The 17,195-nt window shown below is 45.5% G+C and overlaps 1 protein-coding gene across 2 annotated transcripts; it reads right to left on the minus strand.

The window, feature by feature from the left end:
- Positions 1 to 1,341: 1,341 nt before the first annotated feature.
- On the minus strand, positions 1,342 to 17,173 carry LOC113951914 (fatty acid amide hydrolase-like). Of its 2 annotated transcripts, XM_027653500.1 has the most exons (20): positions 16,996 to 17,173; positions 16,845 to 16,901; positions 15,251 to 15,288; positions 13,832 to 13,972; positions 12,802 to 12,864; positions 11,539 to 11,659; positions 11,021 to 11,113; positions 9,813 to 9,973; positions 8,638 to 8,723; positions 8,339 to 8,422; positions 7,041 to 7,103; positions 6,827 to 6,904; positions 6,646 to 6,734; positions 5,925 to 5,961; positions 4,541 to 4,689; positions 4,263 to 4,325; positions 3,885 to 3,960; positions 3,170 to 3,254; positions 2,900 to 2,987; positions 1,342 to 2,339 (listed from the first exon to the last, which is right to left on the minus strand). In XM_027653500.1, the coding sequence occupies exons 1-20, from the start codon at positions 17,149 to 17,151 to the stop codon at positions 2,229 to 2,231; spliced, it is 1,839 nt and encodes a 612-aa protein (XP_027509301.1). In that variant the 5' UTR covers positions 17,152 to 17,173; the 3' UTR covers positions 1,342 to 2,228. The 2 variants fall into 2 exon arrangements, with proteins under 2 accessions (XP_027509301.1, XP_027509302.1); XM_027653501.1 differs by lacking the exons at positions 16,845 to 16,901; positions 16,996 to 17,173 and adding an exon at positions 16,409 to 16,831.
- Positions 17,174 to 17,195: the final 22 nt, after the last annotated feature.

A 17,195-nucleotide genomic window follows, 5' to 3' on the forward strand; every position in this document is an offset into this window, starting at 1 on the left:
CCTCACTACCAGGAAAGTCTTGCATTGAAAATGTGCACTGATGAGATACGTTTAGGCAAAGGCAGGAAGCAGTGTGTGAAAAGAGTGACTAAGTTACTGTCAGTCAGTAAAAACTCTCAGTTCTTTCTTCCCACTGTTAGCAGGATGCAAGTATTATTTTTTAAAAATAATGAACTATTTACTTTAGCCTCTCTCCTCCCAGCAACTTGAGCTCCCTCTCTATCCCAAGGGAATGAACTAAACATTCAAATCATAATTTTAGGGTAGTAAATAATTTCCGAATGGATTTGAAATAGATTCATCTAGCAGGATGGTAATTGAATATTTTAGACATCCATCTCTGTGCCCTCGAGCAATAGCATAGAATTAGGAATATTCAGCTATTTTCTTCAAGCAGTACTGTTCCTTGCAGAAATTTATTCTTGTCAAACATTTACAACCTCCCTTATTGCTAAGCAGTATTACCACCTCCCTTATTGCTAACATTTCAGCAGCGTTTCACTCTAAGGTATGTTGACAGTGTTTAATAACTTATGGTTAATAACAGAGGAAATACTTTCCTTTTAAACCGTTCCTCATAAAGCTAAACTGTACTAGAATCTAGAGAACAAACATTTTTGGCAGTATCACAGAGGAATTAAAGGTCAAAGACAGTGTCAACCATATAATTATTTAACTGTGGATGCTGGTGACAGCTGATGGTAGGAGTTGATGCTTTAACTCAGGTAATTAAGGAGATGGTAGAGCAAGTTCTTCCATTCAGATGCCATCTGACTTAACTTCAGCCATTAGTAAAGAGCTAGCTATGGTTAAACAGTGGATAGGTATGGGGAAAAAAAAACCAAAACTCTACTGAGTTTGGGAGAAACTGCAACTACTTTCTGCTGCTTCTTTCCTTCCAAGCAACATAAGAACTCAGTGATCTCTGCTCCTGTCTGTAGGGCAGCTCCTCCAGCAGCCTGACCACAAGCCCAGGATACCTGATAAGGTAGGCAACAGGAGATGCCTCTGAGCATTAACCCCAAGCTACCCTGAAATGAACACAAATGCTTAGGTTTAGTTGCTCCTAGGCCTTTTCTTCTTTCATGTGGCCCTAGTGCTGCTGGCAGGACACAGGTACTCATGAACCTACAGCCTGAAGCCTTTCAATAAAACACAATACTGTGGCTTAGAGCCATGCCATGCTTTATGTAGCAATCCATGTCTTAATTCTACCGTGATTACTTCAGGAAGTACTTTTGGGATAAGAGAAGGCTGGCATCTTATCCAGAGCAGGCTCTTTGCTGCATGTGGCTTTGTGCAACACTTTCTTGCATCCAGCCTCAACTTTTGCAGCAGTTCAGTAGCATTTCCTACAGATTTCAGCTGTTTCTAATAGCTGCCTCAGCACTCTTAGTGCTTTCTCTGCATTATCAAGTAGTTTCTTCTGTTTAGACATCTAAATGATAGTAGGCTTATACTTAAGCAACCAGTGGGAGAAAAGAGACTCTCCAGGTCTTAGCTTGGGAAATAGAGATGTGCAAAGGAAAGCCAGAACCCTGAAACAGGGTTTTGAGTCGGAGTTAATGAGGGTTCCTGCTCTGATTTTTCCTTCCCCTCCATGCAAGGCTGAAGGCAGGCAGGACTCTCGGGCAGTGAGCACACCCACAGTATGAGGGACAAGCACAGCGGCACTTCCGTACCTACGGGATTTCTGCTTTGCTCTGAGGGACTAAGTACAGGGCCAAAACAAACACTGCCTGATTGCAGGTGTGTTAAGAGCCTCCTCATTCCAAGAGAGCTAAGCATTATTCGCTGCCCTTCCCCTTCAAAAACAGGACCTTTGTTATATCCTGGAGCAGGATATAACAAAGTCCATTGGAAGGTTTAAGGCCTAGAGATTGTACCTTTCCATGTACAGTAGTATGAACTACCTGCATGCAGTCCTGTAGTGCAATTGTCTTCCATCTGTACACAGGACCCCTACGTGGGAAGAAATTGTAGAAGATAGTTGCAGCTTCCCCTGCAAAAACAAAGCAAGGAACTAGCACAGTTGGTCTCCCCAGTATAAACTAGGCCATCTGACAAGCAGGGAGCAGAAATTGCTTAGATCAGTGGTTTGTCCCCATTCCTCAAATGAGCCTGCTACTAAGCCTTTCAGATGAACATTGAAAACAAGTCCACTCTTAATACTTGGTCAGGTCAGACTAGGGGAAAAAAAAGACTTAATCCCCAACTTGGTCACTCTATCATGCGAGGATGTCATAATAAATGGATGGTTTTTTGGTCTGGGAACGGAACTGCTCCAGCTTTAGGCCAATCCTCAGAAGAACAGCTTCATCCCACCATTTTGCCATGACCTGGGAGAAGATGAGAGAAGCAGAGAGTGAAAGGAGGGGAAAAAAACCCAACAAAGTAGCATCATCACATGTAAACACTCTTGAAAGCCCCAGAATACATAACAGAAAACAGAATTTCCCTCCCACCCCCCCAACAGCACAAAAAGACAAGTTTTCCCCTTTTACCCCAGTAAGTATGACATCACTGCATTTGGGATAAAGGCAGCTGTGTGACTTCCAATTGCAAGACAGGGACCTTTCCATTACATAAGACCCATTTCAAGAGGGAAGGACTTAAAGGAAATGAGAAATAAGAGAGGAAAGAGTAGTGACAAATATTGGGTACTGATGCAAGTAGCCAAGGAAAGAAATCTATCTCAAAGATACCTGAAGAGTCCCTCTGCCCTTCAGGAGTGAGTTACTCTGAGGCAAATCACCCACAAGTTAAAACTTCTATTTCTAGTAGCTGCCAACTCCTCAAATGAGCTGTGTGGAACAGCAGGAACCTGGTTATAAGTGGTTCAGGACAACTCCAGCTGGGGATTCTGTGACCCAGTTTTCAACAAAAATCCAGTACTTGCCTGGAGGTTGATAGGAAGCCCAGCAGTAGAATATCCAATGGGGACCACAATGCCTGGTATCCCAGTGAAGTTACCAAGCTGCATGAACCTGGGGGGAAAAGTTGTAATCAGCATTCTTGACTTGGGACAGGAGCAAATTCATCCTTTTTTGGGAGAGGCAGCTAGCATCAATCTCTCCTGCCTTACAGCCTGAGCTTCTTCAGTTGGTGCAGCTAGTCTCCAGCTGTTCCCAAACTTTTGTTTGTGTACTGCAAGTAACATTGTTCTTACCTCATGGACCGGACTGTGAAGGACATATCGCTCCTCCCAGTCAAGAGGTCAGATTCATAAATTCTTGGGGCAGTGCAAGGAACAGCTGTGGAGGAATCACAAAATGACTGTAATGAAAAGGGACCTCAAGAAGTCATCCTGTCTAACCTTTCTGACTCAAGAATGGTCAGCTAGCTCAGGTTTCCCAGGACCATGTCCAAATGGCTTTTGAATATTCCCAGGGATGAAGATTCCACGGGCTCTCTGGGCAATCTGATACAGTGCTTAAAGAGCAAAAGAAGAGTCAGACAGTGGGCAATCATTAAAGAACAGCTCAGTTCACTAAAGCCACATGTTTGATATCACAGTGGTGATGCAAACTCATGCAAGTTGCTGGGATTTATGAATAAAGCAGTTAGCTTGTATTTAGAGCAATTACACTGCATACATAAGTACATATCCAGTCCCTCCTGTGCATATGTGCCAGCTCTATAGCTCCTGTCTCAAGCACCAAGGGGGAATTTGTCACTGCCACGGATACAACCAGTAAATCTAGAAATACACAGCAGTTTTTCTAACCAGGCTGCATTATCCTCTAAAGGCTTGAGGCACAGCAAAGTATTTGCACAGAAGTCATACTCTTAAAAATTGAGGTGGGAAAGTTAATGGAGTGACTGTTCTTAAAAGGCACCACAGAGCTGTTGGGGACTGGCTCTTTGGCCAAGAATGGCAATACCTGGTGTAAGGATACAGTTCACAGTGCTGAAGATCTCTCGCAAAAATCCCATGCTTCGAGTTCTCTGCCGATTTGCCTGCAAGCAGAGAGAACAGTGTCTGACCAGAACCTCTTGGGTCACGAGGCTCATGTTTGATGTTGACAGACTGCCCATTAGAGCCTCTACCTTTGCAAGACACTGTTCCTGCAATCTGGAATCACGATGCAGGACAGGTGGCATGTCCTCTGTGGTGCCCCACCATTCAGCATGCTTTCACAGCTGAGAGCAGTTAGAGCTGGGTGACATCTTCTGGGTGTATGGGGAAGTTAAGCCTCTACCCCACCTGTAAAATTTCACTAGGTACCTCCCTTCAGCCTTCACCACACTGTGTTCCTTACCGTAATATAATCCAGAGCTGTGAACTGGCAAGCCAAGGCCAGGTTAGCCCGAGTGTCCAAATTCTGAAATAAAAAACACTGATCAAGGTTCTGCTTGCAAGAAACTGAATTGTGACAGCCCAGGAGTTCTCTTCCAGGTCTGTTCTCCTGTACTGGTAGTCATCCAACAGGTAGTTTGTCATAGAAGAAGGAGAGCCTCAGGTTTCTCACTGACATGATATTTGTGCTGCATCAGCCCAGGACAACTACTGCCATTGCTCCAAGCTGCTACTACTTACCATTTCCTGGAAATGTTTATTGAAGTCAGGTTGCAGGAAGTCTCTCATCTCACTGAGAATGCAGATTACATGTGCTACTCGAGCTTCCTCCATCTCTGGAAGAGAGACTTCAACCACACTGGCTCCCAAACTCTGCAGGTGCTCCACCGCTGTGTACAGAACAGGTAAAGCACAAACAGCATCCCTGAGTTCACCAGGCTGCACAGAAGGGCTGCAAATCTCCAACCCCTTGCCAAATTAGAGACCCCCACAGGCCACAAGCACCTTCAGTGCACCACGTGGCATGCAGGCTGCTGCAGCTGCTTCTCACAGGTAAAAGCTTAAGGAGATTTCAGTATTCCAACGGGGCAGGGGTAGGGGCTTGCCCACAGGTTCTTAACTTAGCAGCTATAGGACAAGTTCACTCTCCCTCCAGCCCCTCAGTTAAGCCAAAGAGTAAAGGGTGGACTGCCAATGCTTCCCTGAGCACTTCACATGACCGCTATTCTATCAGCATGAAGTGATTATTTAGCACCATGAGATTTCCATTCAGAGCTTCTTCTGAACCATAATGGTGGAGGAACCCGGGAGATAGTCGAGAGACCAGGTCAACAGTACAGGGTCACTAAATCCTGATGCATTTTAACAAGGCTGAACACCAAAGCTTTAGGAAAAGTGAATCTTTTGCAGTCTAAAAAGAATCCTTTCTTTGACCCCAACTTATTCATAAATACATACCCAAGCTTGCCTATTTCACTGGCCTATGGTGCAGCTCTCCTAAGAAAATACTATAGAAGTGTGTCTTTGGAAATAAGGAGGCTGAAGAAAATCCAGGCAAAGCCTGAATACTGTGAACTATCTCAGCTCCAATGCACAGGAGGCCAACTACTATACCAACCATTGTAGCCCTTCTCCCCCACCCCCAAATACTCTCCAGGGTCAATTTTACTTAGTCTAAACTCTGACAAAGCCACTCTAAAGGCACCATTTGGCTGCTTTCAAGGAAATGCCACAGGACTGGATACATCACAAAGACTTAGCACTGTCTTACTATTGAGTATTATGTTGTGAAACAAGGCCCTCCCTTAAAAGTCTTTTACCATTAAAGCTTGCAGAGTAAGTATTACTGAGCACAGATCTGTCTTTATACAGACAGAGGCTGAGCACACTGGACTGCATTCTTCCATTGTAATCCGACAAGCCTACAACCGCTGAGATTTTTAACCCTCAGCAGTCAGGAGGGCTTCCCCAACACAAAGCTACTGCTGTTTGTCCAGCCAGACCCCTTTAAGCAACTGTCTTTAAGGACTTGAGGAGAGGTCTTTTTAATGCATACACAAAAGGAGCACCAAGTGATACCATAACATCAGGCAGAATAAGAGACTTACAGACTTCTCCTCTTTACCTTTCTCGCAGATGGACAGGACTTCAGCATCACATGCCTAAAGAATAAGAGGAAAGAACTAAGTAGACTTTAATAAGTGCCCTCCTCTTGGTGAGCACACTCACCAGGACTCTGGTCCTTATGATGCCTTCCTCGTTCCTGTCCCTAATGGTAATGAAACAGCCTTCCAGACTGCCTTAGGCCACCTGCTCCAAGAGAACAGCTTGCCGCTCACACCCCAAGGAAAAGGAAATATCATCTTTTCCTCCTCTGCACAGTGGCAGAGCCAGTAAGTCTTTTTTTTTACCTCCAGGGAAGAATCCTGAGAACATTTGTGGGGTTGCATTACAATTGCCAAGCAGTACTAGCTTGCAAGCCCAGTTTCCACACTGGCACTCAGCAGCTACAGCATTGTCACCAAGCAGATACACTAATTTTCCTCATTTGATTTTAAACTAACTGCCATTCATAATGAGTTCAGAATCATTTTCTCCAATAGAATCAGCAGTGTGAGGAAGCATACTGCCATCAACTGTAGTTATTACCTTTGCTCATGTCTCCAACAGACTTTTCAAAAGGCTGCCTTAGAAAAAAATTTACCCATGTTGCTGTTTTCACACAGGCTATATTATCTTCTAACTATGGACTAAATATGAGAAGCTCTAATGATGACAGACAAGAGAACATCGTATTCCTTTAAAATCTCATTTCGCAAAGCAGCAGAGTGAGATAGAATAGGCACCTTAAAAAATGTCCAGTCCACTCCCAGATTTAAGCCTTTCAGGTCAGGAGCACACATATCAGATAGGGTTGCTTTGGGCTGTTTTAGTCCTGCAGGGAACAAAGAAGAGTTCCTCCTTTTAACTAGGATGCCTCTAGGAAGACAGAGCACCTGGGTTCAGGGATGGAGAGGGCTCACCTACCATATGGATAGAGTGGATCTGGTTCAGCAAGGATACTGTAAACAATGGCTGCATCTGCCACTGACGTACAGATAGGGCCTGTAAAAGACAGATCAGTTATAAAAATGTGACAAGGTAAATATACCTTCCTCCCAAGATGATTTGTAGGTACAGATTGCCTCCCCTGTGAGAAGACCACATCAAGGTCCCTGAAGTGGAGCACAAGTCCTCTTACCTATGCTGACTGTGGAGTAGGAGAGTGGCAAGCTGCCATGACAACTGATGCGCCCAAATGTACCTAGAAGAACAAGAAAAGGGCAGTTAGCTAGATATCAGCAGTCACAGGGAAAAGCTGACCAGATGGCTCTGGTGCACCCAGTCAGTAAACAATCTAGCCCTGCCAGTCACTTTTATGTCTGCTGTTTCAGGGTCCAGTCACTCATCCTTCAGTATCCTGTTCTGCTGACCGTGATCTGACTCATCAGTGAAACAGATGCATTCAGTAAATAATGAAATGGGTTTTGCCCTAAGAAATTATTTAGTTGAGGGGAAACATGCAGGGACATTTTGGAATATACACATTTAAATATGCAGAAGCAGCATTTATGGTATGGAGGATGGAGATGCAGGAACAGGATTATCAACAGCAGCAGACACCATCCCATGGGAGATGTCACCCACTTCACCAGTGAGACTTCATGCCTAACGCCAGTTGTCTTCTGAGAGTACTTGTATCGTCTTTTTGACCAGTTACATTTTTGTCATCATCGTTATCTTCCTCAGATGAATCACAATTAGTGAAGTTGACCACATGCAAAGGATGGAAAGAGAGTAATGGCTGAGTATCTGGTCTCAGATGAAGCAGCTGAGATACTTCAGCATGATAAACCATTCCCAAAAGCCAGCATCTCTTCCAAGTGACAACCCTGCCTTACCATGCTCCATGCTGTAGACACTGCCCTGTGCATTTCTTCTGTCCTCTGCACATTTTCCTTGATTATATTAATTCTTACTGCAAAAACTGCATTGTTACTCCTTGTAACACTGAGATAAGAGGGAATGGCTACATCCTGGTTTCACACAAGCGTATTACCAGGTTTAACTTTCCAGATACAAATCTGAGCAGCATTAGCCTCTCCATATAACTGGGGTGATGGCAACCTATCATGAGTAGAGATACTTTTCACCAGCTCAATACAGATACTCAACTATGCTGGGAACACCTCCCAGCACAGAAAGAAGAGTGAAGAGGGGCAAGTGGATGAAAATAAAAAGCAGCATGCATACTTTGTTTAGCATTTGACTTAAGTAAGTTAACTTAACTAAGCTGAACATCTGTTCAATAGCCAGTACAGAGAATAATTCGATGCTGCCAGCTTAACCCGCATGCCTCCTGGGGTATTACACTCCAGAGTTTCTCTGGTCAAGTTTTACTTGACAGGAATTAACAGACTGTGCCCAACTTGTTTGTGGCATTATGTCTGAAACACCAACCAGACAAACACACCCCCCTCCATGATTAAACAGCTCTACCTTTCAGCCCCACCACACCACAGAATGAAGCAGGAATCCTCACAGAGCCTCCTCCATCTGTGCCAATAGCCACTGGGCAGAGACCTACAAAAAACCCACACATTAGCCTGTGATCAGAGAGACATCATTTTGCCCTGTCCATTCTACCAGCAGCTGTAGCCAAGACAGCACAGAGAGCTCTCTGTTTAGCCAGGAGTTCCCTCCAGCTTCTAAACCCCCTCATAAAAACTAAATGCCTGAGGTCCCTTGGCTCAGGACTTTCCTCCCACCACCTCTGAGCTCCGTGTAGGACCACCTACCTGCTGCCACAGCTGCTGCTGACCCACTGGAGCTCCCACCTGTGAAGTGGTTAGGCTTGTAGGGATTCCTAGGGATCTTGTGGTACCTGAAGTAAAAACAAAGAGCGTTTAATCTTTTCCTAGGAAGGACTGCGTGCACTACAGTGCAGAAAAAGATCCAGAAACACAGCTCAGAGATTCTGATCTCTTGGTAAAGAGACATCATTTAATCTCAGAAAGAGCCCTGTCCCTAGAAAATAGAATGTAAAAAAGACTTCTGCCTCACGAGTACAACCTCGTTAGTGTAAGCAGCTGATCCAAAAGAGACAGACACAAGGCAAGAGAAAAGATGCTGCTCCAGCTCTTCTGTCTGCAGTGGCATCATGCCATTACTGCATGCCACAGGGCATTAAGCAATTCCAAAAGGTAGAGCAGTTGATGGCCAGCAATCCTTACAGATAAGCAAGTCATTATCCCCAGCTCTGCCCTTTATCTCAGAGCAGCAGCTCCCAAAGTCTCCAATCTGACCACAGCCTCCAGACACCAAGAGGTCTGGCACTTGGCTGGGTAACCAGCAGACCTCACACAGTGAGGAAATGCCCTGGCTCGCTGTTGCTGCAGAGGGGGAGCCCTAGTTCCATCTAGCTGCATGTGCATGAAGTGTGGCTCTACATAAGGCTTATCAAGGCTCTGGAATTGCAGTTCTCATCTTGGCTACAGTGAAGAATTCTCAACAGTAAAGCAAATTCCAGTGAACCTCTTTTAGCTAGGAAACAAAACCACTGCGTTCTGAGACGACTGTACCTTTTTCTCACTGTTCTGGGCCTTCAGCCATTACTGTGGCTGAGCATTACATTACTATTTATTTGTTTTCTGTCATGGCTTTTGTCTACCATTCATCCTATAAATATTCACACCTCCAGGCCTGTAAGGCCTGGCAAACCAAGTTCCTTGCTCAGCAGACAACACTCAGATCCTCTCCTTCCTTTGGTTTCAGGAGCCTTCAGGCTTCCACAGCTACTCTGACCCTCTAATCTACAATGCTGGGTTTTCATACTCCCAGGGTTCTCTCTGTATGGGGTGTTTCCATCAGTTTTATTCTCACATGCTTGCCCTTATTTTTGTATCCTTCCCAGTTCTGGACAGTCCCATAGGTATTTCTAGACTGGGGGAAGAGAGAGGAAAGGGATTTTTACCTATTAGGGTTGCATCCAGTTGTTCCAGTCCCTAGTTCATGCATGTTTGAGACCCCAATAATTATAGCCCCAGCCTCTCGCAACTTCTTGGCCACAGTAGCATCTTCTGTTTCTGGCTCTGTCCCAAGATACACTGTTCCCGCTCGGTGATGGTAAGGTACCTTAGCAAGAACACACCTTATTATTCATTCCAAAACCCTGGTACAGTGCACACATGCACATAAAACCCTGTGCATGCTGCACATGCACACTTCAACACCACAACAGATCCCAGACATTGGGACCCATGGAGGTAAGGGCTAGGAAGCATCACTCTTCAGCTTGTCCTGTTTTGGTCTCTGTTAGGAGGGACGCCTAACCCTGCAATATTTGGTCCTTCTCTCATGCAGAGGAGTCCTTTTTATATTGTGATACAGCAGAGCAGAAAGACGTAGATGGTCTTAGTCTGCCTCCCTGCAGCAATGTGATTGCTATGCCCAGAGGCTGCAGAACAATCACCTTGGCCCCACAGCTCCTTGTTCCATGTTTCTATGGACAGAGCTACAGCAATTCAGATCTGCAGTGCTTTGAAACAAGGCATCAAGATTAGTCAAATGCCAAAATACCAGATGGACTTATTTCCAGGGTATACTAAGAACTCTTCACTTCGAGGCAGCAGTAGAAGAATCTGTACATAAACAGGACTCCCACCCTACAGGTAGGTCTCTGCAGAGCCTACGACAGCCTGATGGCACTGCCAGGATAATTTACTGGTAACTATTGTTGGATCACAGGTAAAAATCCTTGTCAGTAGGGAATTTCAAAATAATTGCATATTTCTGACACATATGTTTTAAGGTAAGGAGAGAGGGATGCTTTGCCAGTGGAGCAGAGTCAGCGCCCGAGAAACACAGACAGTTACACCCACCACTACAGATGCTTTTATACTTTCTCATTTCATCATACGACAAACTGCTTCCCACACCCACACTCTACTCCCTATGGATTCAAGAGATAGGTACAAGATATGGAACACGTCTGCTGTATGCAAGATCTGTCTTCAGCTTGCAAAAATTGTTAATCCTACTCATTGCAAACCCACATACTACCCCTCATTACAAACATATTCTCAGGCTTCTGCTGAGGAGTTGGCCTTAAAACCTTGTTGCAGTGAGTTGCCCAGGTTGACCACCTGCAGCACGAACTGGCAGCTAGACAAGGAAACTCACCACTTTGAGCTCTTCTTTCAGACACACTGGGATGCCATCCAGATAAGACAGGGTACATTTATTCCTGTAACGAGTAGTGGAGGCCTCAGCCATCTGCACAGAATAAAAAATCACCATGTGTTATATACACTTAGCTAAGCTGAAGGTCATCACCAATCTCAGAATGGATACCAAAAATGACTTTCTCAGGCTTTTAGTAAGCCAAATTATCAAAGTTTCTTTCTTCCACCATATGCTCGTGAGAAACTACTACTTGGAAGCATCTGTGCTAATGGATGCCACATAAGCACAGAAGTCCTGTTATAAACATAGTCATCCAGCAGAAACGGATTGCTTTAATGCTACCTCTCTTTGCAGGAAGGAAAACAAACTTGTTTGTAATCCTCTAAACACAGAAGAAGGAAAAATGTACTTATTTTGCTGTGCAATGTATCAGCAGAAGAGCCTCTAACCCTTCCAATGGATACTACTGCTCTTGGGGTGGCAGAGGCCCCTTTCCTACCAGAGGCAGACATTACCAGCATTATTTGCTCCCGGTCCCATTGCACTATTGCTCTGAGCGGGGGCGTGGATTTGTCGCAGTCCTCCAGCATGGCAATGATGTTCTTGGCTACCTGAGATGGCGTCAGCTTCCCACTCCTACAGGACAGAAGAAGTTGGGACCTTGTTACAAGACCTCCCCACACCACATCCACACACAGGGTTTGTTTCCCATACAGCAACATGGCAGCTGTCACAGGTGTAAGCAAGAACTAGGTAAGAATCTCTGCAAGGTGATGATTTCAACACGGTTGACACCATCAAGACAGGAGATTCCCTTCCTTAAGGAGGGGATTTGCCTACACAGCATGTCCCCAGCCCTTAGAGTAGGGCAAGAGTTAGGAGAGTTACCACATACTCCTGAATCACCAAATAACAGAGATGAACAGGTGACAGCTTTACAGAGTTCTCAAGCTCCTGAAAACTTGAAGTTATGGAACTGCCAGTTACCATGAGCTAAGACCAAGAGACCAGGCCCCTTTATATAGGCTTCCCATTACAGAGAAGGGGCTCCCAGTAGTACTGTCATAACTCACCTTAAGAAACAGGCCTTCCCTGTCTCCTGGCAAAAGGCTGTGTTTCACCACAAACACACCTATCTCTGGCTGACACAAAAGTCAGGATGCACCTGTAACACCAGACTGCAGTGTCAGCCTTCTGCTCTAAGGCCGCAGCTTGGTGGCAGAGGGGGCCCTTGAGGAACAAGTGCCAGGAGCACAAGAAGATTTATCTGAGCCTTCCACATCTGGCCCATGTCCCAGAGGCAACCAGGAATTACCAAGCAGCCAACAGCTCACAGAACCTCAGAGTCAGGAGTGTGCTTTCAGCCCCTTTCCAGCTGGACATATTTATTGAGTGTCACACTCAGAGGAGCACAAGGAGCTGGGGAATCAAGGGATTTACCAGAGACGCACAGTTTGTGCAACTTGCATAATCCAGTGAACTTTCATCTACTTCTCACTCATGTTTGAGCAAATAAAGTATGTAGAAATCTCTCAAGAGAAAACTGACAATAAGCCAAAGAAAATGGCATTTAAATATCCTTACAGGGCTTGTAAAGTTGTGCCAGCTCTCCCAGCTGACTTTCCTTGGTTATTCTGCTAAAGGGAAAGAACAGCAGGGAGTGATGCTAAACAGTGGCACCTCAAGGACAATGCTAACAGAGATACCTAAAAGCTTGTGGCAACCCACAGCAGGGGAACACATGGGACAGGTTGTTCCCAGACTACAATTTCACCTACCAGTAGCACTCCAGATAATCTTTGATCCCTTTGAAGCTAAACCCATTCCTAGCAGAATCAGACCTGCAAAGAGAGGATTAAAGGAACAACAGTGAACCATCAAAGCCACCTCTGTTTAGACCTTAGATTTCAGCATCACCATCCAATGTATGTTTGGGTATCACTCACTCACAGCACACCATCTGGACAGCTGGCCTATGCATGGCAGCTAACACTGTCAGACTCTTTGCACATGTGCCAGACACCACGTACGCTAAAGGTGCCACAGAAATAAGGGATCAGTCTTAGCAGCATGTTCTAGTTCTTTCATATTTCTACTGAAAGTCAGCAGTCATTAAACTGTTCAAAATGTGTTCCAGGTTTACATTTGCTACTCACCACTGCCATATTACAGAGTAGCTGAAATATACTCATAAACCTACTCCCAGGACCTCTGTCACAGTTAGATCCAGAGACAGCCAGCAGCACATACTGTGTGTGGTGTGGGAAAAGGCACTACGCAGCACACACAAGGATACACATCAGTGAACTGCTTAAAAACCAGATGGCTCTACCACTTAAGCAATAGACCATTTCTCATCACTCACTAACAAAGCTAATTTCTTGTGCACATTTTTCTTTTAAAACCTGCATTCCTTTTCCCTTCCAAGCAACCCTGGTGTTCTCTTTGAGATTCCTTGCAGGCAAGAAAAAGCACACCTGCAAACTCACTTAAAGGGATCTATACACTGGCTGGTCAACCACTAAGTGCATCTGCTCTAATAGTGCAAACAGGGCGCTGGCAAGGGCAGATTTTAGTCTCTCCCCAGCAGGCAGACTCCTGCAGCCTGGAGAATTTTCACATTGCATGTAATTACTGGTGATTTATAAGGTGCAAAAGGAAAGATGACTGACAGCACTATTTGTTTTGTAAAGTGGCCGGGCGTGGAAAAAAACCAAATCTAAACTACTGACAATGACAGCTTCCCACTAATATAACAGTGCCAACACGTGTATTCTTCTACTTCACTCTTACACAACACATACTGACCTTCCATCTATCAGCTGCTTGATAACATCTGAAGTGCTTTTAGCCTCAGACTTGTCTCCTGTAACCTCCGCAGCAACCTCCGGGATAAACGTGGGATCTTCATGAATGTCAAGTGAACGCATAAGAGAGAAGTTGTTCAGTCTGAAAGAGAGAGAGTCACTGCCAGAGTCTACAATCTCTACCATGACTAATTTTTCAGACTGTTCAGAAGGAACCTTACCCAAGAACACTTTGTGTTAGCAGTCTGCTTTCACAGCAGGGAGTGGTAACAGTTTCAACAGCTACAAGCTAATCTCTCTTACATCTTTCCTAAAGGCAGCGTCAAATCTATTCTGCTTGCTTAACAAAGCCTCCTACCTCTTGACATAAGACCAGCCAGCCTCTGTAAACCCAAGATGGGAAAAAAATGGCAAAATTTTTCAATTGACTTTAATTGGACATATCATACACAGACCAATAAAGATAGGGATGAAGAGGAAAATAAAAAGGGAAAGTAGTATAAGCCATACATTCAACCACTAATCCTGTTAAAACAAGAACCTCTTCAGACTTTTCCATGACCTGCTTCAACATAGTTTGTTTGCAACCAAATACAAAGGGATTGCAGCATAAATCCATAGCTTGGAACACATAAAGTGAGGAAATTAAGACCCTGTCACAGATGTCGAGGAATGATCTGATGTATAACAGCAGCGACACTTGTCTGGGTTTGATTCACTCATAAAGCCCATATCCAAATAAAATTCGGAGGTAACACATTTCTCAGTGTCCTGGGATCTGCACAGATGACCCTTAAAGTGATGGGCAAACTATGGGAACCAAGTGTGAGCCTGGGGTTCCTGACACCTCTTACCTGATAGGCTCTTTGTACAATGCACACTTGAAAGCAGTTTCTGAACAAAAACGTAAGTGTGAAAGAGGAAAGGCTGACCTAAAATAGTGAACATCTTTAAAAAGGACTAAAATCTCTGAACTTTATGTCTGGCCTCATTTCCCCACTATTACTATTCTTTTACCGCTATTGGTGATAAACACAGCATATTTGCACATCCACGGCCTTTGAAAGAAAGACTGTCCTTTAACAAAAGAGCAAAGGCAAAAAGACACAAAGGCAAACAAAAGGCAAAGAGGCAAGCTGACTAATACAGTTTCTGTGCACCTGCCTGAGCATGAAAAAAGGTTAATTTCTTCTGATAAAAACCCACTCAAATGAGAATAGTTAAAAAAATAATCTAGTAAACAACATCTATGAAATAATCTTCCTCACTCTCCAATCAAGTTATGCAGCTTTCCTCTTAGAAAATGTCATGTCAGATAACCTAAAAGCTGTGTGCAATCTGAGTACCTTAAACCAAAAAATGAAAAAAGAAAAAAAAAAAAAAAGAAACCTGCAGGAGGGCAAAAACTCCCCAGTCTTACCTCATTAAGAACGGCAATATGCAGATCTGTCCAAAAGCCTAGAAAAAAAGTAAGTAGAAATGTTGGTTTGCAGCAACTTTGACCTGAACACCTTCTTCACTAGACAGGGAATGCTGAACATGCTCACAATTACTGCAGGCTTGCAGCACCCTAGAGAGCATGCAATGCCAAGCAGTAAAGAAACAGCACAAACACTTGTACTTCACACCACAAAAATGGCCTAAAAGGCTTTCTCCCACCTCTCATGTTTATATAATGAGTGTATCCTTCTGGCTCTCCTGCTTTTGTCTTTTCCCAATTCAGCAGGAAAGCCTGCATCTGAAGGCTGCAACACTGTTAAGAAGCATCTATATAGCTCCCATCCATTACTTTTCTCATGTTGCACAGACTATGCAAATATTGGATAAGGCAGAAGCTTATTATTTTATTTATCACAGTGTTAGGTTCTTTCCTGTCTCTCAACCAGTTCCTGCAATAAAACGAGTCAACTTGGAAAAGCATGAGATATTTAGAAACTTTATGGTAGCAGATGGCTGAAAACATTCTTTGAATACTCTGATTCTGAGTGGAAGCACCAGCAGTTCCAAAGAGACCAGCCTGGTTCCAGCCAGGCTGGAACCTGTCTTAATAGCTCAACAATGGACTTCAAAAACATGTTATGGGATGTACAAATACAGTGTAAGCCTGATGCAAGGCTCACACAGCTAGACCCACGAAGTGGTATGTTACCTCACACATTGCATAAGAATTACAGCATCTTTTTTGAAAATGCATTGTTCCTAATCTACATCTAAACTAAAAGCATAATCCTGTAGGAAATTGAGAATCTCAGGTCCCGCCTCCAAAGGAGATGTCAGGAAATGAAGCAAGCCTCTTTACCATGCCACAAAGCAAAGCATAACAAGGTATTCTGATCGTTATATCTTGGAAGAAAGACACTTGTAAGGTATTCCCACAAACAAACACAGCCTACTCCTAGCTTTCATTCCATGCCCAGCCGGACACCAAGCTCTGTAACAGATCACACTGCTGAAACAAACTGTCATGCCTATCTTGATACTGGCTCAAAAGGCCAAGCAGCAGCAATAAAATCCATCTGCTTTCAGATAGAAGCTGCTGCAAGGTGGGCAGTGCCCAGGGGCCGCAGGCTTTTCTCACCTCTCACCCTGACACAGAGCGCTCCCGCCTCCTCTGCACCTACTAAAGTGGGGATCAACCCGCAGGCTCCCAAACTCGCCCGAGGAGAGCACCCGGGGGTCAGCCGCCTTCAGCACCCTCCTAAAAACCCCGCTCAGAGAGCTGAAGGGCCCAAACCCCTTGACGTCCAAGGAAAGCTGGCGGCAGCTGTATTTCGAGTTTGATACCGACTTTGGACTCTCCGCACCCAAAGACACACATGACACCGAGCCAAAGGCCCGCGCTCTCAGTCCCCACGGTATCACATCTGGGGGACACAGGGTGAACACGAGAGCACGCAGAGCGCCACAACCTCCCAGCGAACGCGGGTTTTGCCTCCGCGGCGAACCCCCGGCAGCCTCGGCCCCGCCGGGTTCTCCCCGAGCTCCACCGCCGTGTTTGCCCGGCCCGGACTCACCGTGTTGGCCACATGGACGAAGAGGCGCAGCCCGGCGCCGCACAGCCGCGGGGCCCACTGCGGAGAGGAGGTGAGAGAGAGAGGTGAGCGCCGGACCCCGCTGTCCCACTCCCGCCCCGCTCCCGCCCCCCCGGCCCGGCCCGGCGCTCACGATGTCCCGGGGCGGGCTCGGTGCCCCGGCCCGGCGCGGCTCCCGGCGGATCAGCAGGGCCCCCGCGCTGCCCGTGTGCCGCCGCACGCAGCACAGGTACGCGGCGGCGGCGGCCGCCAGCAGCGGCAGTAGCAGCAGCAGCAGCGACGGCGCCATCGCTGTCCTCCCACCGAGCCCTCCGGCTGCCGGGGCGGTGCTCG

This window comes from Corapipo altera, unplaced genomic scaffold (genome assembly GCF_003945725.1).
Source record: "Corapipo altera isolate COAL_440 unplaced genomic scaffold, ASM394572v1 61, whole genome shotgun sequence".
Lineage (NCBI taxonomy): Eukaryota > Metazoa > Chordata > Aves > Passeriformes > Pipridae > Corapipo > Corapipo altera.